Source organism: Salvelinus fontinalis, chromosome 17, assembly GCF_029448725.1.
Source record: "Salvelinus fontinalis isolate EN_2023a chromosome 17, ASM2944872v1, whole genome shotgun sequence".
Taxonomy (NCBI): domain Eukaryota; kingdom Metazoa; phylum Chordata; class Actinopteri; order Salmoniformes; family Salmonidae; genus Salvelinus; species Salvelinus fontinalis.
Genome location: NC_074681.1, coordinates 33525821 through 33549046, shown reverse-complemented (window position 1 = coordinate 33549046; position 23226 = coordinate 33525821). Strand labels below are relative to the sequence as shown.

Here is a 23226-nt window from a genome sequence, read left to right as displayed (position 1 = left end):
ATTCCCCTTGTATTGTTTCATTCCAAGGCAGTGCACAAAGGCTGAAATCATCAACCATGACTGCAGACATCAAAATGGTGTATTGAAACAAATTAAAGACAAATTGTTTAAGGCTTGAGGAGAGTAGGCCCGCCTTCTTATTTGTGTTAGTTGGGGGGGAAACTGCCTAGGGAACTGCAGCCTTCAGCCAAGAGGACACTACAGAGACCAGACGACATGCAGTGTTCCCTGTCTGTCACTGCTGGCCAACCTCACCATTGGCTGCCCTCCCATCTGCCCTCCCACCTGCTGCTCTGTCTTTATATAGCATGTTAGGGTGCGTCTCCTCTAATCCGCATTTGACTGACAGCATGTGAGGGCCATTCACGGTGGTCAGTCTCTCCTGGCAAAGCCTTTCATTGGCTGTTATCAAGCTTCTGTCCCGCCACCTGCTACTTCACTTTAAGTATGGCAGATGTAGATGTGTGTGTGTGTCAAATATAATCCCCATTTGACTGACAGCATGAAAGGGCCACTACTTGTTGGCGGTCTCTCCGGGCATGGTTCCCCATCGGCCATCCAGTTGGCGGAGAAGGTCATCGGCTGTCACCTGCCCTCCATCAAGGACCTGCCTCCAGGACAAGGAAGCACGTCAGATCATTGGGGACCCTGCCTACCCCGGACACCACATCTTTTAAAGACTCCCCTCTGGCAGGCGGTTTAGGTCAATCATTACCAAAACCGCCCGCCACCTGAACAGTTTCTTTCCCCATGCTGTAGACCTCATCAACCGGCCATCGGGCTCATAGGGATTAAGTGAATTTGCATTGGGCCGATTACTGCACATAGTCATCAATGACCTCAATACTAATCTGCATGATGTACACCTCCACAAAACACTGTATATATTCGCCACGGCAACATCCCTCCCTCTGCTTAGATACTGTGCCTTCAGAAAGTAGTCATTCTTAACTTTTTCTACATTTTGTTGTGTTACAGCCTTAATTTAAAGTGGATTACATTGAGAATTTGTGTTACTGATATACACAGAATACCCCATAATGTCAAAGTGGAATTATGTTTTTAGAAATGTTAATAATAATAAGTTGCATGGACTCACTCTGTGCGCAGAAATAGTGTTTGGAGATTTTCCAATGCCTCGCAAAGAAGGGAACCTATTGGTAGATGTGTGAAAAAAAACAAGCAGACATTGAATATCCCTTTGAACATGGTGCAGTTATTCATTACACAGGATGGTGTATCAATACACCCAGTCACTACAAAGACACAGGCCCCTTCCTAACTCCGTTGCCGTAAATGAGGCCAATGGTGATTTTAAAGTAGTTACAGAGTTTATGGCTGTGATAGGAGATAACTGCGGCTGGATCAACAACATTGTAGTTAGTTCACAATACTAACCTAAATGACAGAGTGAAAATAAAGAAGCATTTACAGAATAAAAATATTCCAAAACATACATCCTGTTTGCAATAAGGCACTAAAATAAAACTGCAAAAAATGTGGCAAAGAACTGTTTGTCCTGAATACAAAGCGTAATGTTTTGCGCCCAAAAAATCCAACACAACACATCACTGACTACCACTCTTCATATATTCAAGCATGGTGGTGGATGCACCACGTTATGGGTATGGTTGTCATCGGCACGGACTAGGGAGTTTTTTAGGATAAAAATAAACGGATTAGAGCTAAGCACATTGAAAATCCTATAGGAAAACTTGGGTCAGTCTGCTTTCCTACAGACACTGGAAGACAAATTCACCTTTCAGCAGGACAATGACCTAAACACAAGGCCAAATATACATTGGAGTTGCTTACAAAGACGACATTGAAAGTTCCTGAGTGGCCTTGTTACAGTTTTGACTCAAATTGGCTTGAAAATCTATGGCAAGACTTGAAAATGGCTGTCAAGCATTAATCAACAATCAACTTGACAAAGCTTGAAGAATTGTTTTAAGAATAATGTTCAAAATGTACAATGCAGTTGTGCAAAGCTCTTAGTGACTTACCCCGAAAGACTCACAGCTGTAATCGCTGCCGAAGGTGATTCTAGCATGTATTGCTTCAGGGGGTTGAATACTTATCACATCAAGATATATTTGTGTTTTACTTTCCATGAATCAACACAAAAATGTTAAACATTTCTTCCACTTTGACATTACAGAATATTTTGTGTAGATCGTCAACAAAAATGACAATAAAATCAATTTTAATCCCACTTTGTAACACAACAAAATGTGGAAAAAGACAAGGGGTGTGAATACTATCTGAAGGCACTGAATATATATTCCCTCTGTAAATTGCATATTCCCACTGTAATCAGCCTATGCGCTTATATTTTATGGTTACTGTTCTGATTTTGTGTATTCTGCATGAGTACTTGTCTGTATTCTGTTTGTATATTGTCTATTGCTGGCAGCACCTTACGCCTAAGGCAAATTCTGGGTATGTGTAAATGTACTTGGCGAATATAGGTGATAATGATTCTAATCTGCTCACCCAACCGTCTCCCAAAATCAAGCAGTGGGTGGGGGGTGTGGTCCTAGGAGACTCTGTTTGACTGACAGCAGGAGTGGGCCAATCCTAACCGCAGGTGGTCAATGCTCAACCAACCATGGCCTTGCTTATGAATATGAGAGTGATGTCCCAATACTCTAATGTGGTTGCCTGGCTTCCCTTTACATGAGCTGTCTATTTTTGGACATTTATCAAATTAGATTACACCATAATTGAAGTGCAATAGCACTTTTACACAGTGTGACTATACAATAGGTAATGCAGACACTGTGGCTAGTTCTAGGAATGTATGTGACTATTCATCTTCATGGTACATTACCAATAAACATATTAATACCACAAATCTAATTTTCCAATGATATAACTCATTGTTATTGCTAATATCCTGTTTTCATCTCTTTACTTTTATGAGATTAAATTTAGGAGTAGCATTTTCCTATTAGGGCACAAGCTAACATTCATCTTCATCACAGGAGTGAGTGTCTAATAAAGCCTAATGTGATTGGAGAGATCATTATGTTTTGGCCAAATTTCATAGCGGTGTTTACCTCATCTGGCCAATGATGGAGCTTCCTCCTTGATCTAATTACACTGATCTGATTGGGTAACGATGTCGGTGTGGATCGCATACGGGCCTCTGCCTCTATTCGGTTCTCTTCTCTTCTCTGTGGTTCTCATTGCTCTCTTCTCCTTTTTTATCATTCACTTTCCTATATCTTATTAAATGTTGATATGTACAGTACCAGTCAAAAGTTTGGACATACTCGTTCAAGAGTTTTTCTTTATTTTTACTATTTTCTACATTGTAGAATATTAGTGAAGAAATAAAAACTATCAAATAACACATATAAAATCATGTAGTAACCAAAAAAGTGTTAAACCTGTCAAAATATATTTTGAGATTCAAATTCTTCACCCTTTGCCTTGACGAAAGCTTTGCACAATCTTGGCATTCTCTAAACCAGCTTAACCTGGAATGCTTTTCCAACGGTCTTGAAGGAGTTCCCACCTATGATGAGCACTTGTTGGTTGCTTTTCCTTCGCTCTATGGTCCAACTCATCCAAAACCATCTCAATTGGGTTGAGGTCGGGTGATTGTGGAGGCCAGGTCATCTGATGCAGCACTCCATCACTCTCCTTCTCGGTCAAATAGCCCTTACACAGCCTGGGGGTGTGTTGGGTCATTGTCCTGTTGAAAAACAAATAATATTCCCACTAAGCGCAAACCAGATGGGATGGCGTATCGCTGCAGAATGCTGTAGTAGCCATGCTGGTTAAGTTGCTTTGAATTTTAAATAAATCAGACAGTGTCACCAACAAAGCACCCCAACACCATCACACCTACTCCTCCATGCTTCACGGTGGGAACCACACATGCAGAGATCATCCGTTCACCTCCTCTTTGTCTCACAAAGACACGCCGGTTGGAACCAAAGGACAGATTTCCACTGGTCTAATGTCCATTGATTGTGTTTCTTGGCGCAAGCAAGTCTCTTCTTATTATTGGTGTCCTTTAGTAGTGGTTTCTTTGCTGCACTTCAACCATGAAGGCCTGATTCATGCAGTCTCCTCTGAACAGTTGATGTTGAGATGTGTCTGTTACTTGAACTCTGTGAAGCATTTATTTGGGCTGCAATTTCTGAGGCTGGTAACTCTAATGAACTTATCCTCTGCATCAGAGTTAACTCTGGTTCTTCCTTTCCTGTGGCGGTCCTCATTGAGAGCCAGTTTCATCACAGTGCTTGATGGTTTTTCCAACTGCACTTGAAGAAACTTTCAAAGTTCCTGACATTTTTCAGATTGACTAAGACATGAAGATCAAAGTAATGATGGACTGTAATTTCTCTTTGCTTATTTGAACTGTTCTTGTCATAATATGGACTTGGTCTTTTACCAAATAGGGCTATCTTCTGTACACCGCCCCTACCTTGTCACAACACAAGTGATTGACTCAAACGCATTAAGAAGGAAAGAAATTCCACAAATTAACTTTTAACAAGGCAGACCTGTTAATTGAAATGCATTCCAGGTACATCACTGGGGCTAAGCTGCCTGCCATCTAGGACCTCTACACCAGGCGGTGTCAGAGGAAGGTCCTAAAAATTGTCAAAGACCCCAGCCACCCCAGTCATAGACTGTTCTCTCTACTACCACATGGCAAGCGGTACCGTAGTGCCAAGTCTATGTAAAGGCTATGTAAAATTCTGTAAAGGCTGGTGCTCTCCTCATCCTCGGATGAGGTGAGGAGAGAAGGATCTTCAGACCAAAACGCAGCATTTGAGAAATAAGCCATCTTTATTATGAATACGATGGCAACACGAAACGAAACAAAACACTTTCAAAACTACAAAACAAGAAAACGACGTTGACGAAACCTGAACATAAACTTACATAACTAAACATAAACTTACGTACAGGAAACAGACGACATCGAAACGAAACGAAACAAACAAACGCTACAGTCCCGTGTGGCACGAACATACATACTGACACAGGAGACAATCACCCACAACGAACACTGTGACAACGCCTACCTAAATATGACTCTTAATTAGAGGAACGCCAAACACCTGCCTCTAATTAAGAGCCATACCAGGTAACCCAAAACCAACACAGAAACAGAAAACATAGAATGCCCACCCAACCTCACGTCCTGACCAACTAACACACATAACAACTAACATAAATAGGTCAGGAACGTGACAGTCTAGGACAAAAAGGCCTCTCAACATTTTTAACCCCGAGCCATAAGACTCAGGAACAGGTAATCAAATGGCTACCCGGACTATTTGCATTGTGTGCCCACTCCCAACCCGTCTTTTTACACTGCTGCTACTCTCTGTTTATCATATATGCATAGTCACTTTAACTATACATTCATGTACATACTACCTCATTTGGGCCGACCAACCAGTGCTCCCGCACATTGGCTAACCGGGCTATCTGCATTGTGTCCCACATATCACCCACCAACCCCTCTTTTACGCTACTGCTACTCTCTGTTCATCATATATGCATAGTCACTTTAACCATATCTACATGTACATACTACCTCAATCAGCCTGACTAACCGGTGTCTGTATGTAGCCTCGCTACTTTATATAGCCTGTCTTTTTATTGTTGTTTTATTTCTTTACCTACCTATTGTTCACCTAATACCTTTTTTGCACTATTGTAAGGTCTACACCTGTTGTATTCGGCGCATGTGGCAAATAAACTTTGATCTGATTTGATTTGAGATAATGCCAAGAGTGTGCAACTTTTGGCATTCTTCAAAGTGGCTACTTTGAAGAATTTGTTTCACACTTTTTTGCTTACCACATAATTCCATATGGTGTTATTTGATAGTTTTGATGTCTTCGATCTTATTCTACAATGTAGAAAATAGTCAAAATAAAGAAAAAACGTTGAATGAGTAGGTGTGTCCAAACTTTTGACTTGTACTTCGTATGTTTTAAGATTTTGCTCAGTGTTGAGCAGTGTTGTAGTACTCAAGACCAGTCTCATATTGAGTGTCTTGTTCTTGGTGTTGGATACATTTGTACTTGGTCTCCTAATTTCTTCATCATTATAAGCTTCCACTCAGTCAGCACATAAAACCGCTTCGCCAGGCCAAATATATACACAACTTTCTTGAAACATGAATATCTTAACAGCCTTGATATCTATTATAGACATGTTTGCTGCAGTGGCGAACCTTTTGGACCTAGGCCTTGAGTGTGTGACAGGTTCATGAATGTGAAAGGACAGCAGCCGTAATACCGGTGCACTAACGTAGGAGAGTGCACTTATTGTAAAACACAAAGGGCCAGTGGTGTAGTGGAGGGTATATGCAGGTATAAACCGTGTACCCACTTTTTCTTCAGTGAGCATTGTGTATACTGACTTCTTAATCCCTACTGATGTGTATCAAAGTAGTGTAGTGGAGGTATACGACTTATCAATGATGTAGTACAATAGAGAAATAATGCACAAAGTAGCCTACACAATCACAAAGCATGTGAAATATATTCACCTGCGCGCCGCACACAGCCTGGTTTCAGTGGAATATCATCAGCAGGCAGCAAGAGTGTGCAGCTCTCAGCTGGTTTTGGCATGGAGCAGCTCTCAGCTGGTTTTGGCATGGAGCAGCTCTCAGCTGGTTTTGGCATGGAGCAGCTCTCAGCTGGTTTTGGCATGGAGCAGCTCTCAGCTGGTTTTGGCATGGAGCAGCTCTCAGCTGGTTTTGGCATGGAGCAGCTCACAGAATTATGACATCCGTAGCCGGTAGGGTAGGAAAGATGTTTCAACTTATGATATCTACCAGTAAATGCTAACTAAGTCAACAAACCAGGTATTGAAAAAGTTCAGTCTGTTGGTCAGTAAGCTATTTGTGATGCACAATTGTTATCATGCCCTGTGTGCATCAGGGGCATAGACATGGATGGGCCTGGGTGGACACAGGCCCACCCACTGTGGAGCCAGGCCCTGAGAGGCCCCCCGATCAGGTTGATGTGGATTAAGCATTGTTGTGGACTTAGACCATCAAATTTTTGTATTTTTTCTATAAAAAAAGATTATGATTTTGAACGTGAAAATCTGAAAAATCTACAGGAAAACATAGAATTTTTCACAAAGGGTGCCTCTCCTTCACTGGGTGGGCCATTGGGTAACTTTTTGGCAAAATGAGACTACGCCCACTTCTCCAGGCACCACTACACCCCTGCATAGGGCCGATAGAAAGACAGAGGTCACACACGCACGATGTTAAAGCACCACTACACCCCTGCATAGGGCCGATAGAAAGACAGAGGTCACACACGCACAATGTTAAAGCACCACTACACCCCTGCATAGGGCCGATAGAAAGTCAGAGGTCACACACCGCATGATGTTAAAGCACCACTACACCCCTGCATAGGGCCGATAGAAAGACAGAGGTCACACACACACACGATGTTAAAGCACCACTACACCCCTGCATAGGGCCGATAGAAAGTCAGAGGTCACACACCGCATGATGTTAAAGCACCACTACACCCCTGCATAGGGCCGATAGAAAGACAGAGGTCACACACACACACGATGTTAAAGCACCACTACACCCCTGCATAGGGCCGATAGAAAGACAGAGGTCACACACAGCATGATGTTAAAGCACCACTACACCCCTGCATAGGGCCGATAGAAAGACAGCGGTCACACACCGCGCGATGTTAAAGCACCACTACACCCCTGCATAGGGCCGATGGAAAGACAGCAGTCACACACAGCATGATGTTGAAGGACAAGCAGCACATTCACTCAGACATAATAAGCCAGTAGGTCCCAATCATAAGAATACAAAAACAGAACAATTAAGCATGTACAGCATGTTGTCCCGTGTGGCTCAGTTGGTAGAGCATGGCGCTTGCAACGCCAGGGTTGTGGGTTCAATTCCCACGGGGGGCCAGGATGAATATGTATGAACTTTCCAATTTGTAAGTTGCTCTGGATAAGAGTGTCTGCTAAATGACTTAAATGTAAATGTACAACTATTACTTCACATTGCAAAACACATGTCATGTTCAGCACACAAGGTAACCAGCGACCTGCAGTTTAAAGTGGAACTGACAGTGTTTTAACTACTTTGCAGTTATGAAACAAACAGACAATCATAATATAAAAAAGATCAAATTCCCAGTTCGTGCTACAAAATCTACTTCATAAGAGGTTATAAAAATAGGTTATATTTGACTCAACGTTCCATGATGTACACTAAGGCATTGTCGGCAGAATAGATGGATGCCGTTCAATCTATGATTAATATAACTCACCAATACATTTCTTGGGAGTCCAAAAAATATTGCCATCATGTTGTAAATCACAGCTGTCCTGGTACATTGTTTGCTGCCTCCATTCGGGATGTACTGTTTCAGTGACTCAATATTCTGGACAAAACGGAGTGGATACGTGACTGACTATTTCCCCTCATATCGTTTTTCGGTGGCTATACACAGCTAGAGATGAACGACTGTTATACTGTTAGCATATCTCTTGCGTTCTCAAATTCACTCTGCCGATCTACTCTGATTTCAGAGCAACCTCATCTGAGTTTGCCAGAGCGCAGAACAACTGATGAATTTTGCAACACCTGTTGAATTTGACCGATGTCAGTAAACATAGGCAAAAAGGTAATAATTAGTCAGGAACACTTTAGATAACATGTAAACAGCCTAACCAGGTGTTCTCTCATTTATGCCTGGAAGTAGCTAGTTATCAAGCTAGCCAACTTTAGCCAGTTAGCTTGGGTGCTTGGAGACGAGTAGGCTACAATTCCCGATTATTTATCAGTACAATTTTGACGGCCAACTAGCTGACAATGTTTGAGAGGGTTTATCTAATGTTCCTTCGTTAGATTTTAGCTCTACTTGCTCTGGCTATAATTGGTTGTGTATCTTGTTGTTGTTGATGTGTGAGCTCACTTCTGCTGAGGTGTGACAGGTGGCAGTATCTGAGGTGTGTCCTTAAAAACCTTTAGTATGCACTGGTGGGGGTATTTAAGACCAACGGAAAGCTGGTCTTAGCTTAGCGTAGATTATAGCAACGGAAGCGCAGCCTATCCAGCAGTGAAGCACAGTGCCCACATGCACAATGAACAAGAGAGATGTGCTTATAGTGCCCATAAACCTTGTATTTAGAAACATCCCCCCAAAAATCTTGTTTCGTTTGATTAAAAACCAAGTGTAGACTCCCCTCCTTTCAATGAAGGCAATTTTTTTTGTCTTGCCCAATGCATTCGCCAAGTAGTCAAGACTATTGATAAAGGGTTTGGCTCGTGAGACCACTTTGAAATGAATGTTAATCACCAAACGTTTATTAAAATATCAAGTTTGGCAGCAGTGTTTAAGTGTTTAAGTTATTTTCCTGTAACAATTGCTTGTTTTCCGTTTTGTTTAATTAAAAAAGAAGCCTTTATAGGAGGCTGCCCTACTACAACGAAAGCTGGTTCAACAGCAATGCGTCTGGTGTCTTTCTCATCGTGGCCAATTATTTGCCAGGAGCCTCCATACAAGGTTTCTAAATGGTGTACTTGTGAGGCTTTTGCCGACATGCTTTTGCATTATTCACAAGTCACATAGGCCAACCTGCAGTAGCCATTCCCATTTCCAAAGAGCGCTTCTTATCCGGTTACCAAAGACGCGCTCTTCTAAACATAGGCTATTCACATTTTTCACTCCTATAATGCCATATCAACGGTAGGCCTAGGCTATTTCTTGCTAACTGAGAATGTGATTCATATGTACAGTAGAACTAACGGGAGCCTAGTATTTTATATTTGAGGAGAAGTGCAATTCCGTAAAGACCTATACTAGTTGAAGCCAATTACAATGTTGACTGTCAACACTCCAAACATATTGAGCAAACACTGGATTTTTTTATTTTTCTGTTGCCATCACTCGTTACTATAGCCTATGCTATTTAACAAACTGTAGTATCAATCCACAATGGACTAGGATGAGAATATTCCTCGCTCCCAGCCGGATTGGACAACGCAAAGACCATCAATAAACTACAGAACCAGTGACTGGCCTCGTCACACCTAAAACGTGTTTATTCATCAAAACCCTTTCGCACAACCGCAGCTATTACGCTCAAAATAAAGGCTGTGAAAATAGCAAAAATACTTCTGACACACCCCTGGACCTATAGCACTTCCGTCAGCGCTTAGATTTACCATTGTGTTAGGTTAGGTAAAATACAGCCTTCCGGGTCAAAAAAGACTTATTGGATTGATTTATACACTTTTGTTGATCCATTTTATCCAAACTTTGATCATAACATTTCTTTTTTTTTTATCCTTTGAACTCTCTCTCTTAAACAAACAAAACCAAACAGAACAAGAAAATGTCGCATGAAACAATTCTCTCCAAAAAGGAACTTGTAAGCGTTGCTTTGTTCCATTAAGTGAAAACAAACACTTTCCGTGGGCGGAATTAGTCCTCTGACATAATTAGCAGCGCGCCACTTCAGACACCACAGAACGAGAGAGCCAATGTTCACCACTTCCTTTACTAATTAAACTCTCTCTCTCTCTCTCTCTCTCTCTCTTTCTAAACACTTCTGAGGCCAGCAGTAAATACAGCAGGAACAATTTTACAATGTGACTCAGACTAATGGGCCTAATGGGCAGTATGTGTGTGTATATGTGTGTGTGTGTGTGTGTGCGCGTGTGCGCGTGTGAGCGTGTGCATGAGCACTAAAGCACTCCCTCTAACAATGCATACTGTCATTCAACCTCGGCACTAAAGTTTCCATCTGTGGCGGTAACAGTTATGTAAGCCTGTCAAGGGCGGCGTAATAACAAACTAACCAGTCGCTCATAGAAAGAGACCACAACAGCTAGAGAACACTAGAGTAGACTTGTTACAGCATCAAAATGGCATATGACTCATCTGAACTTTAGGTTTCTATGGACAAGGAGAGTGAAGGCACATACTGTATTCCCCTTCAGTCAACCTTTCTGCTTTTTGTTACTCTGACTAACCATGTGAAAGTACGGTTTCTCTGAATTTCAATTCTCTTTCCTTTCTGTCCAGGTTGTGCGCTAAATAAAAAATACATCAAAAAAATAATTCTGGTGTTACCTCTGTTGTAGGAAAGGCAGCCACTGTCGCTCACTACTGGTTGCTGATTACTGCTGCAGCATAGGGGAGACACACATGATAGTGAGGAATCTGCCAAATGGTTTTGCATGTGTTATGATACCTGCCTCCTTGATGATACAATGGTTTCCTTAAAGGTTCATGTTGGTCCGTATGTACTGTATCAAGCATCTCAGGAGTGTTGATCTAGGATCAGGACATTCCTGTCCATGTGATCTTATTCATTTTGACCTATAAAGCAACACTGATCCTAAATCAGCACTCCTACTCTGAAGGTTGATACAGTACATACGGTCCAGATTTCCTGGTTAATGAAGCCATTGCATGAGACATACGGCCCCTGGTCTCTTCCTCTCTGTCTCTCCCCCACTGTGTCCAGTCCTGGATTATACACATGACCTGCTCTATCTCTCTGGAACATTAACCTGGTATCCCCTTCTCCTCTGTTCCTCCAGGACCATTCAGAGATCAACTCCACCATGGTGCGCAGCGAGACCAACACAGCCAGGGTGGAGGGCCTCCGGGCGGGCATGGTCTACGTCGTGCAGGTGCGGGCCAGGACCGTGGCTGGCTTTGGCAAATACAGCGGCAAGATGTGCTTCCAAACCCTCACAGATGGTAAGGACCAAGGGGAGGAGGGGAGGCGAGGGAAGATGGTGGATGGTGGTGGGTAACTGTGTGTGTTCGTTTGTGTGTGTGTGTTTGTGTTTGAGAGAGAGAGAGAGAGAAACTGTAAGAGAGAAAGAGAGAAACACAGAATAGGAGATATAGAGCAGAGAAAAAGAAGGATTGGGAATTTGATATCGGATCATATGATTGTTAATCTCTGTGGGACAACATGTTTATGGATGTTTGATGAACATTGCATTTCTAAACCCACAATCTTAACCATCGTGTAAGAGATTGTTAAGAACAATATATTGGAGTTAAGAATGGTGTTTTTGAGCATTTGTCTTTTCCTTTGTGTAACTGCTTGATCCAGACTGCTTCGCTAATTGGTTCTTCATTGAGCCCGTATGTTGCTGACGAGCTATCCCAGAATGCTTAGCTGTGATTAGTGGCTGATGTGATTAATTATTTGCCACCCGGGGTTGGATTTTCAGGGGGGCGAAACACCTGCTACACTGGCAGTGGGGGGGGGGGGGGGGGGCGAGACGAGACGACGACAGTATGAGAGCATGTGTCCAGGTGCTTGTGTGTGGGTGTACGCCACATCTCCTGTCTTCTTTCTTCTGCAATATGCTGCCAGATGATTTACAACACTCTACATGCTCCGGATAGAAGATGCCCTTTTAGGCACAGGCCTAGGATCAGTTTAACTTCTCAGAATCCTAACCCTAACTACTGGGGAGGTAAAACACTAAACATACCTTCTTATCTATCTATGATTCACATCGAAGGGCAAATCTCCGCTTGACATCACAAATGCCACAACTCCCCCTAATCCTCCATCCCTTCCTCCCTCTCTCCCTCCGTCCCTCCCCATAGCCCTTCCTCCCTGTCATAGTCCAGACGTGGATAAGTGCAGGTGTTGTTCTAGTCTGCGGGAGTCGTAGTCTTGACACAAACTCTAATACACTACATGACCAAAGGTTTGTGGACACCTGACAACATCTCATTCCAAAATCATGGGCATTAATCTGGAGTTGGTCCCCACTTTCATGCTATAACAACCTCCGCTCTTCTGGGAAGGCTTTCCACTAGATGTTGGAACATTGCTTCCATTCAGCCAGAAAAGCATTAGTGAGGTTGGGCACTGATGTTGGGCAGTCGGCGTTCCAATTCATCCCAAAGGTGTTCGATGGGGTTGAGGTCAGGGCTCTGTGCAGGAGAGTCAAGTTCTTCCACACCGATCCCCACAAACCATTTATGTATGGATCTCGCTTTGTGCACAGAGACATTGTCATGCTAAAACAGGAAAGGTCCATCCTCAAACTGTTGCCACAAAGTTGGAAGCACAGAATCATCTAGAATGTCATTGTATGCTGTAGTGTTAAGATTTCCCTTCACTAGAACTAAGGGGCCTAGCCAAAATCAGGAAAACAGTCCTAAACCATTATTCCTCCTCTGACAAACTTTACAGTTGACACTTTCCATTGGGGCAGATAGCGTTCTCCTGGCATCCGCCAAACCTAGATTTGTCAGTCGGATTGTAAGATAGTAAAGTATGTTTCATCACTCCAGAGAACGCATTTCCACTGCTCCAGAGTCACTCCAGCCAATACACCACTCCAGCCAATGCTTGGCATAGAGAATGGTGATCTTAGGCTTGTGTGCAGCTGCTCGGCCATGGAAACCCATTTCATGAAGCTCTCGATGAACATTTCTTGTGCTGACACTGCTTCCAGAGGCAGTTTGGAACTCGGTAGTGAGTGTTGCAACCGAGGACAGAATATTTTTACTACGTGCTTCAGCACTTGGTGGTTCCATTCTGTGAGCTTGTGTGGCCTACCTCTTCGTGGCTGAGCCGTTGTTGCTCCTAGACGTTTCCACTTCACAATAACAGCACTTACAGTTGACCGGGGAAGCTCAAGCAGGGCAGAAATTTGACAAACTGAATTTGTTGGAAAGGTGGCATCCTATGTCGGCGCCACGTTGAAAGTCACTGAGCCCTTCAGCAAGGCCATTCTACTGCCAATGTTTGTCTATGGAGATTGCATGGCTGTGTGCTCCATTTTATACACCTGTCAACAACAGGTCTGGCTGAAATAGCCTAATCCACTAATTTGAAGGGGTGTCCACATACGTCTTGTATATATAGTGTATCAGCCAGGTCGCTCAAGATCCAAGGCTAAATTCGACGTCCGTCCAGGTACCCAGGACCCCAGCCACTAAAAAAGCCACCAGGAGCAACGATGAAGGCTATTACCATCAAGAAGGCTTACGGTTTGCTAGAGCGTTGTGGAAGGGAGTAAGCCGCAAGCTCCTGCTCCGAGGGTCGCATGTTCAATCGCACAACTTTTTTTTGTTTTTGTTTTAACCCTATCCCAAACCTTAACCCTTATCTTAATCATTTTAAATGAATGTCTAAACGTAACCTTTGATGTTAGACATTTATAGACATACATCGGATATTGAAGTGAGACTGAGAGCTTGCTGATTATACACGTCAGCCTGGTAGACCCATCCCCTAAATCCCTTACCCTCTGTAGTGTCTGCCTCCCCTCTCCTCCCCACGTCCCCATGCCCCACCTCCTCTCACCCGTGTCAACCCCACCCTCCACTTGTCTCACCCCACCCTCCACTTGTCTCATCACCTTCTTCACTACTTCCTGCCCTCCTCCATCCTCTCTGAATCTTCTCTTTTTCCTCTTCTCTCCCCCTCCTCTCACAGTCGACAATCCCTCATATCTGTCTGTCATCACATTGTCACATGCCTCCCACAGTTGTCTCCTCACCCCCCACCATCACCCCACTCACTCAGTTATTTGATTGACAGGTGCAATGAGGGGGAGATGATTGGCCATTTTCTCAAAAGTGAGGTTACAAGTTTATCAACTTTCAAACCAGAATTATTTTCCCATTGTTCCTCAACTGCAGTGTATGATATACCATTGTGCAGCTCTGTGTCTCTACTTTTATCCAATGTAAAAAACATAATTTCACATTTTTCTACATAAGCCTGAATCAAGGCGATTGGTCACATATAATGACGAGATGCACGTCTCCGCCATTTCAAACTGTTGAATATGAACAGAAGGGTGTGTTCATAACAGTTCAACTGTTCAACCTTAGCTAGAAAACAGATCCAGGGTTGGCTAAACTTGAAATATAAAGATTTGTTGGCTAATCACTAGCACGTAGGCTTGAGAGATTATTGATGAGACCTGTAGCTACAAAAAGTGAGTCATTATTAGTGAATGTGATTTATGCATGGTTCTAGTTACATTTGTAACAAAAAAAGGGCATTTTCATAGACAGACCTGAAAACCTGTTAGAGACAGACTTTTGATAAAATAATTAAATTATTAGTGGGTCTTATGGTTGTGGAAGGCCTAGGTATAACTTCACAAGCCCTGAATTCATTTGATTATTGCTGACTGTTTGAAATGCAGTGGATCTGACCTTTAAATGTACAACAATGCTTATTGAGATATACAGGACCAGGTAAAAATTTGGACACACCTACTCATTCCAGGGCTTTTCTTTATTTGTACTATTTTCTACATTGTAGAATAATAGTGAAGACATCAAAACTATGAAAAAACACATATGGAATCATGTAGTAACCAAAAAAATTTAACAAAACAAAATGTATTATATTTGAGATTCTTTGCCACCCTTTGCCTTGATGACAGCTTTGCACACTCTTTGGCATTCTCTCAACCAGCTTCACGAGGTAGTCACCTGGAATGCATTTCAAGTAACAGGTGTCCCTTGTTAAAAGTTCATTTGTGAAATTTCTTTCCTTCTTAATGTGTTTGAGCAAATCAGATGTGTTGTGACAAGGTAGGGGTGGTATACAGAAGATAGCCCTATTTGGTAAAATACCAAGTCCTTATTATGGCAAGAACAGCTCAAATAAGCAAAGAGAAACAAAAATCCATCATTACTTTAAGACATGAAGGTCAGTCAATCTGGGAAAATTTCAAGAACTTTGAAACTATCAAGCGCTATGATGAAACTGCCTCTCAGGAGGATCGCCACAAGAAAAGTTAATTTGTGGTTTTTGTGGAACCAGAGTTACCTTTACTGCAGAGGATACGTTCAATAGAGTTAACTATACCTCAGATTGCAGCCCAAATAAATGCTTCACAGAGTTCAAGTAACAGACAAGTCAACATCAACTGTTCAGAGGAGACTACGTGAACCAGGCCTTCATGGTCGGATTGCTGCAAAGAAACCACTACTATTGGACACTAAGAAGAAGAAGAGACTTGCTTGGGCCAAGAAACACGGGCAATGGACATTAGACCAGTGGAAATCTGTCATTTGGTCTGATGAGTCCAAATTTGAGATTTTTGGTTCCCATCGCTGTGTCTTTGTGAGACTCAAAGTAGGTGAACAGATTATCTCCGCATGTGTGGTTCCCTCCGTGAAGCATGGAGGAGGAGGTGTGATGGTGTGGGGGTGAGACTGTCTGTGATTTATTTAGAATTCAAGGCACACTTAATCAGCATGGTTACCACAGCATTCTGCAGCGATACGCCATCCTATCTTGTTTGCGTTTAGTAGGACTATCATTTGTTTTTCAACAGGACAATGACTCAAAACACACCTTCAGGCTGTGTAAGGGCTATTTGACCAAGAAGGAGAGTGATGGAGTGCTGCATCAGATGACCTGGCCTCCACAATCACCCGACCTCAACCCAATTGAGATGGTTTGGGATGAGTTGGACAACAGAGTGAAGGGAAAGACCACTGGAAAAGTGTTCCTCATGATGCTGGTTGAGAGAATGCCAAGAGTGTGCAAATCTGTCCTCAAGGCAAAGGGTGGCTACTTTGAAGAATCTCAAATATAAAATATGTTTTGATTTGTTAACACCTTTTAGGTTACTAAATATGTGTTATGTGCTTTTTTATAGTTTTGATGTCTTCACTATTATTCTACATTATAGAAAATAGTAAAAATAAACTAAAAAACCTTGAATGAGTAGGTGTGTCCAAACTTTTGACTCGTACTGTAAATCATGAATTGCCCATAAGTCAAAGAAAATATGACCATATCGCCCAGCCCTACATGACTGATTGTAATGTGCTGTTATTTACTGTTAGCTAGCACTCAGACAGTTGATTTCTGCTCAAGCCAATCATAATTTTCACCTGTCTGAGTTTAGGAGACTCCGTCAGCAGCACAGCACCTGAATACAGCTGCACAGAGAAATAGCACACTGTCTTTACAGCTAACAAAAGAGTAGGCCTATAATTCACACTATCAAGTGTACCTTTAGTTTCTTATTTTATAGATATTTCAGATACTATATCACCGCTCTAAAGACTTCTCCTTACTTCTCCTTTTGTCCCATTGCTGTAAAGCGAATTTCAGTTTGCCCGCAGCATGCTAAATCTTGCTCAAGAAACACCACTAGAGTAGCCCTAAGGCCCTAAAACAGCCACACAAAGACACGATATAAGACTGAGGCAGTTTAGTGTGCCTTTAGAAGTTCTTTGGGCTACCCTCTGAACTCTTGTGCCATTCTTCCTCCTTTCTGTCGCTAACGTTTAGCTGTATATCTGACTGTCTAACAGGAGCTTGTGTCTGAACAGCCCCGTTAGAAATTCCAAGGTGGTCTTTTATGTCTGTCAGACTGTGACCGGAGGGATTAGGAATGGCTACAGAAACACTCTCTCTATCGATCATTCTCCCTCTCTCACAGCTCCCTCTCTCTCACTTGAGCTCGCTCCATTGGTCTCTCCTATGGAAATGTACAGGTGACAGTCAGCACGGCTTAACTCTACATATAACTCAACATCTCAGAGCTGAGGCACCTATACTCCCCTCTGTATTTGCTTGGACAGCGAAGCTAAAACGTTTCATTTGGTTCTATAGACGGGTGGGTTGTTTGGCAGTAAAGTGTTGCGTTGCGTGTGCAACGGTGGAGCAAAGCAGGCATTTTTGACAACATGTAAACTGTATTTCCTCTTCAAATCTTTTTTGAAAACATAAATATATTTGCACAATGAGCACTTTTTGTCTCTCAAATACATTGTTTGAGTTGTTGATTAGCTCGCTAGCGAATTTGAGCCATATTAGCACAGACATGAGAAGAATCAAAACACCTCAAAACAAGACGTGGTATCAATAACAAGATACAACAAGCTGGTTCCCCACATGGCTTCTTGTCATTGTTGCTAGCTATCTGACTGTACAAAATCATAAGAACACTGACTTCTGCCTCATCGACGTGCATGCATTGTTTTCATGACATTGCCAGCTAACTCGTCTATATACAGAATGTCACCTTTTATTATGTATGTCATTTCATACATATCTGTTTTACTGTTTGGAAATGAAAGCGCTTTATGTATCTAGTCCCCCTTTATTTAACTAGGCAAGTCAGTTAAGAACAAATTCTTATTTTCAATGACAGCCTAGGAACAGTGGGTTAACTGCCTGTTCAGGGGCAGAACGACAGATGTGTACCTTGTCACCTTGTCAGCTAACCTTTCGGTTACAAGTCCAACGCTCTAACCACTAGGCTACCCTGCCGACCCATTTGAAGGTGTCATAAGTATTTGGACAAATTTACTTACAGTATAGTCAAAAGTGTAGTATTTGGTCTCATTTTACTAGCACGCAATGACTACATCCAGCTTGTGACTCTCCAAACTTGTGGGATGCATTTGCAGTTTATAATGGTTGTGTTTCGGGTTGTGTTGTGCCCAATAGAAATGAATGGTAAATACTGTATTGTGTCATTAGCTTCACTGTCCAAATAAATACGTAGAGGAGTGTATTTGTTCTCTCTATACTCAGGTCTTCCTGGACTAACCATGCTGTTCTTTCTGTTCCCGCACCTTTACCTTTACATTCTCTCCATACCGCTCACACCACCTTCTCCTCTTCTCTCTGTCCTCCTTTCACACTCTTCTCTGACTGTCTTCACACTATACCCTCCCCTCTCTCTGTTTCTCTCTCTCTCTTCTCTCTCTCTCTCTCTGTCTGTCTCTCTTTCTTTCTCCCCTGCCCTCTCTCTGTCTCTGTAGATGACTATAAGTCAGAGTTGAGAGAGCAGCTTCCTCTAATCGCAGGGTCAGCTGCAGCAGGAGTGGTGTTCATCGTCTCTCTAGTGGCCATCTCCATCGTCTGCAGCAGGTACTGTACAGTCGACATGACCATCTTGACTGTGTTTATGTTAGACATGTCCATAAGTTGTGCCTCACACACACACACACACACACACACACACACACACACACACACACACACACACACACACACACACACCAACAGGTCTGTCTCACCTACCACCACACCGCATCACCAACAAAGGCTATTCACACAGACATTACAATAGGTCCACCAGCTATGTCACACACACACACACACACACACACACACACACACACACACACACACACACACACACACACACACACACACACACACACACACACACACACACACACACTTAGCCAGCAGGAGGTAAACTATGTTTAAATTATACCTAAGTTCCATATCTGTATTATTAGTATGCTTCTCTATTAATGTCCAATTTTACAGTGCTACAAAGAGTTCACGCTGCATTGATCTGAGTTAACTGACTGAATCCAATTTAATTCTAGACAGTTTGTTACAACACATCGCTACCTTTCCCATTTCCTCTGTCTTTAGAAAAGTTAAAGTTGAATTTAGAATTTGCAGCAGCGCCATGTGTCACCAGTAGCAAAGCGACCATCAGACACGACAGGGTTTTTGATGACGGAGGGAGCAGAGGAGAGATGGAGGAAAACGGATGAAAAGCTACAGACATGCTAGCACATCTCTAATTAAAAACCAGCTCATTCTCATCAGACTTCAATTGGGGCGGTGGAGCTACCGCTAACCCTTAGCAACTGATTCAATTTCAGACCGGGTCGCTTTCAGCCATCAGTTAGTGAGACTCCGAGACAGATGTAATGATTCCTCTTTGCCCCACCTTTTATCCTGTCTTGCCTGAACTTTTCTATCTCTATCTCTCGTTCAGGAAACGGGTGTACACCAAGGAAGCGGTGTACAGCGACAAGTTACAGCATTACAGCACAGGAAGAGGTGAGTTCACCACCGCAGCGCCTTGCCGGGCAAAAACGCTTCTGTTAATGTTCTGACATTCTGGGCAAAAACAGCCTTTCCACTTTCTAAATGACGTTGACTGACACTCATCTCTCAGGGTTGTAACGGTGATTGACACCACACATGGGTCTGACGACCACTGTCCACATTGAGGGAAAAATAACCCCTCCATGTTCTAGCATAGATGTTTGATGGTACTCCTTCCTGATCCAACATAAAGGGGAACAAGTCATCCCTTTTCTGCTCTAAGTAACATTGACTGCCACGCCTCTGGGCTGTTGTGTAATCTAACCATGATTGAGCCAGGGTCCTGTCACGTGCTGACTCACACCGTCAAGTTGCCTCAGAGCAAGGCAAGCAAGAGCATGCGTGAGAAACAGTACGCCAGTCGAAACCGAGCCTGTCAGAAGGCTGACCGAGCTGTCTAAAAGAGTGCTTACTTATAGGGGATAGGGTTTCGTCGAGACTGAGACAGAAATCTTTCTCTACTTGGCTCGGTTTTGTCAGGGTTAAAGCAGCCGTAGCCCAGAGCTCATTAAAGAGCCAGAGAGAGGGGGAGATAAAATGGCTGCTCCCTTTTCCTACCCCGTTCAAACTCACAGAGTCAGTGCTCAGATTTGGTTCTGTCAGAGGCTATTTTAGGGTGAGTGAGTGCAATTAACATAAGTGGAGAAATTAACAAAAGATGTGAGAGAGATGCGAACAGCAGTTAAAGCTCTACTCATCAATTGAGTATTTTGGAGTGGAGGGGGAAAAAAAGCAAAAAGTGTTCCTCCACTCTGTCCCGCTAACTAATACTAATACTTAAGAACACAGTGTGTCCGATCTTTTCTCTTCCTGATTTGACGGACGTTTTTGTAATTACTGTTCATTGGAAGAAACACTTTGATTCTTTTTGGTTGAAATGCTAAACAGTGTTTCTGGTTTTCACCCTGGGAATGGAGTCTGAAAATGCAAACCCTAAAACATTAAAGGGATAGTTTGGGGATTTGACTGAATGTGTAAAATTTGGTGAACTGTCCCTTTAAAAACTAGAGGTCTGTAGCTGTAGTGAGTGAACCAACATGTTGTCAGTGTTGACGTTATGGGGGCTACACGCATGCACCCACACCAACATGAATACCCCCCCCACACACACACACAAACCCTAGTTGGCAGGCTACCAGACTGTATATGGCTGACTGGTCCATGTCAGTGAATGGTAATAGCGTGGTAATGGGTGTCAGTGCTTAAAGACTACAGATGTTAGCACGCAGTCCCAGTGGATCTGGTGCCATGAGATCCAGATGGAGGGAGATGGAGGGGGGGGGGGGGTAGAGAGGTAGAGAGAAGAAGTGAGGGGTGGAGCGACACAGTGACAGGAGGATAGGGTGAAAGGAGGAGAGAGCAGAGAGGGAAATGATCAGAGAGGCAGAAAAGACAAGAGGGAGATGGCTTAGGGATGCACACATTCAGTTTATCTACCCTCCCTCCCTCCCTCTTTGACATCAACTCTCGCTTGGCTGGATAGGTAAATACTCCAGTGCTGATCACACACATCCACACACTGTACTGTGTACTCAAGAGGCACAAAGTAGTTATCAACAGCCATCCATAAACATTACACACACACACACACACACACACACACACACACACACACACACACACACACACACACACACACACACACATCTGCTAGCCTCCATATATGTAGGCCTACGGCATACACACACAAATGCAGAAACACACACACTCACACACGCATGCACGCCCACACACATCACGGGCACCTGTCACCATTTATCAACACGTACTCACTGACATTCACAAACTCCCACGCAATACATATTTAGTACATTCCCACATACATCTATACACATGTATCCATGTGTCACCCACCCCCATACACACACACACACACACACACACACACACACACACACACACACACACACACACACACACACACACACACACACACACACACACACACACACACACACACACACACACACACACACACACACACACTTTTACCTTATCCATCAACAAGTTGTCTCAGCTGCTGTTGTTTGTGCTTCAGCATCTGGTGTGTGCATGAATAGACAGACAGCTAACTGTATACCCACCGTCTCACATAGTGATAAGGGCCCAGACTATTCTGACAGCAACGTCTATCATTGGAAAAACGACCCCGGAAATGACAGATTCTTCGACGAACTGCCGTATATTTCACTAAGAAGGTAATTGCGGGATTGATGGAGTTAGATTTACATTTACGATCCAGGCCAGCGGCGTGTTGATCCCTTTTGACATGCAGACTGCAGACTGTTGTGGATTTTCTCTCTATGATCTCTGCTTAATAAGTCGCAGTGTGTGTCTGATGAATGATTTTCTCGCATCAGATGTCGGCTAATTAACTTTGTTTATGAACAGAACTGAACTCGTAATGAGGAGAACGCAAGGCGGGATGTTAGTTTATATGTGTTGCCTGTAGCGAGTGTACATTATGGCGCTAGGAAGTATATTAGTTTAGGTGCACTTTTGAGCCACATCTGTGTCATGAGCTGTTAGTTATAGTTATCTCTCTCCCTCTCTCCCTCTCTCCCTCTCCTCCTCTCCCCCTCTCCCCCTCTCCCCCTCTCCCAAATGGGCCTTGTTGTTTTATAACTGGGTAAAAATAAACCTGGAGGTTTGGATGCACTTTGGCCCATACGCACAGATCAAGGAGCCATGAAATATTAAGGCTTGGATCTCTATTTTATCGGTGGGCCATGAAAAGATGTGTCCGAGTTTAACAGGGCTTTATCAGAGAGAAGGAGGAGATACGCGGCTAGCTAATTAAATTATATATGAAAGTGGACTCAGCTCTGTGGAATATGGAAAAAGGCAATGGATTCAAGTTTGTGCGTGTGTGTGTGTGTGTGCGTGTGCATATGTTTGCATGTGTATACCAGTGGAGGCTGCTGAGAGGAGGACGCCTCATAATAATGGCTGGAACGGTGCGAATGTAATGGCATTCCACTCATTCCTCTCCAGCCATTACCACGAACCTGTCCTCCCCAGTTAAGGTGCCACCAACTTCCTGTGGTGTATACGTGTGTATGCATTCCTATTTACTTGTGTGTTTGCCAGGCCTCCGATTCCTGAGATGTGTCTATCAGTATTACTACCCTTATTTCAGCCACACACATGTCCAGAACGTCATTATAGAATGCCGAGCTCTCAACCCTCTCATTGCTTAGCTGTAATCCAATCTCTATGGAGTCTCTAATAAGTAATTCCACAGAGGCAGGGTTCAAGGTAATGAGTGTACTAACAAGACAGGGCTTCCAGCCAAGGGCTATAGGTATAGTGCCTTGAGCCCCTCCTTGACTAGATCCTGTCCTTCCT

General features: G+C 43.2%; 1 protein-coding gene across 3 annotated transcripts in view; it reads left to right on the top strand.

Annotated features, from left to right (window-relative positions):
• The window catches only part of LOC129814182 (ephrin type-B receptor 1), a 309241-nt gene that overhangs the window by 248606 nt on the left and 37409 nt on the right, over positions 1-23226 (top strand). For all 3 annotated transcript variants that reach the window (XM_055867082.1, XM_055867084.1, XM_055867083.1), the window contains 3 exons: positions 11594-11756; positions 18786-18894; positions 19766-19830. In XM_055867082.1, the coding sequence (XP_055723057.1) occupies positions 11594-11756; positions 18786-18894; positions 19766-19830 (337 nt within the window). The remainder of the gene's footprint in view (positions 1-11593; positions 11757-18785; positions 18895-19765; positions 19831-23226) is intronic.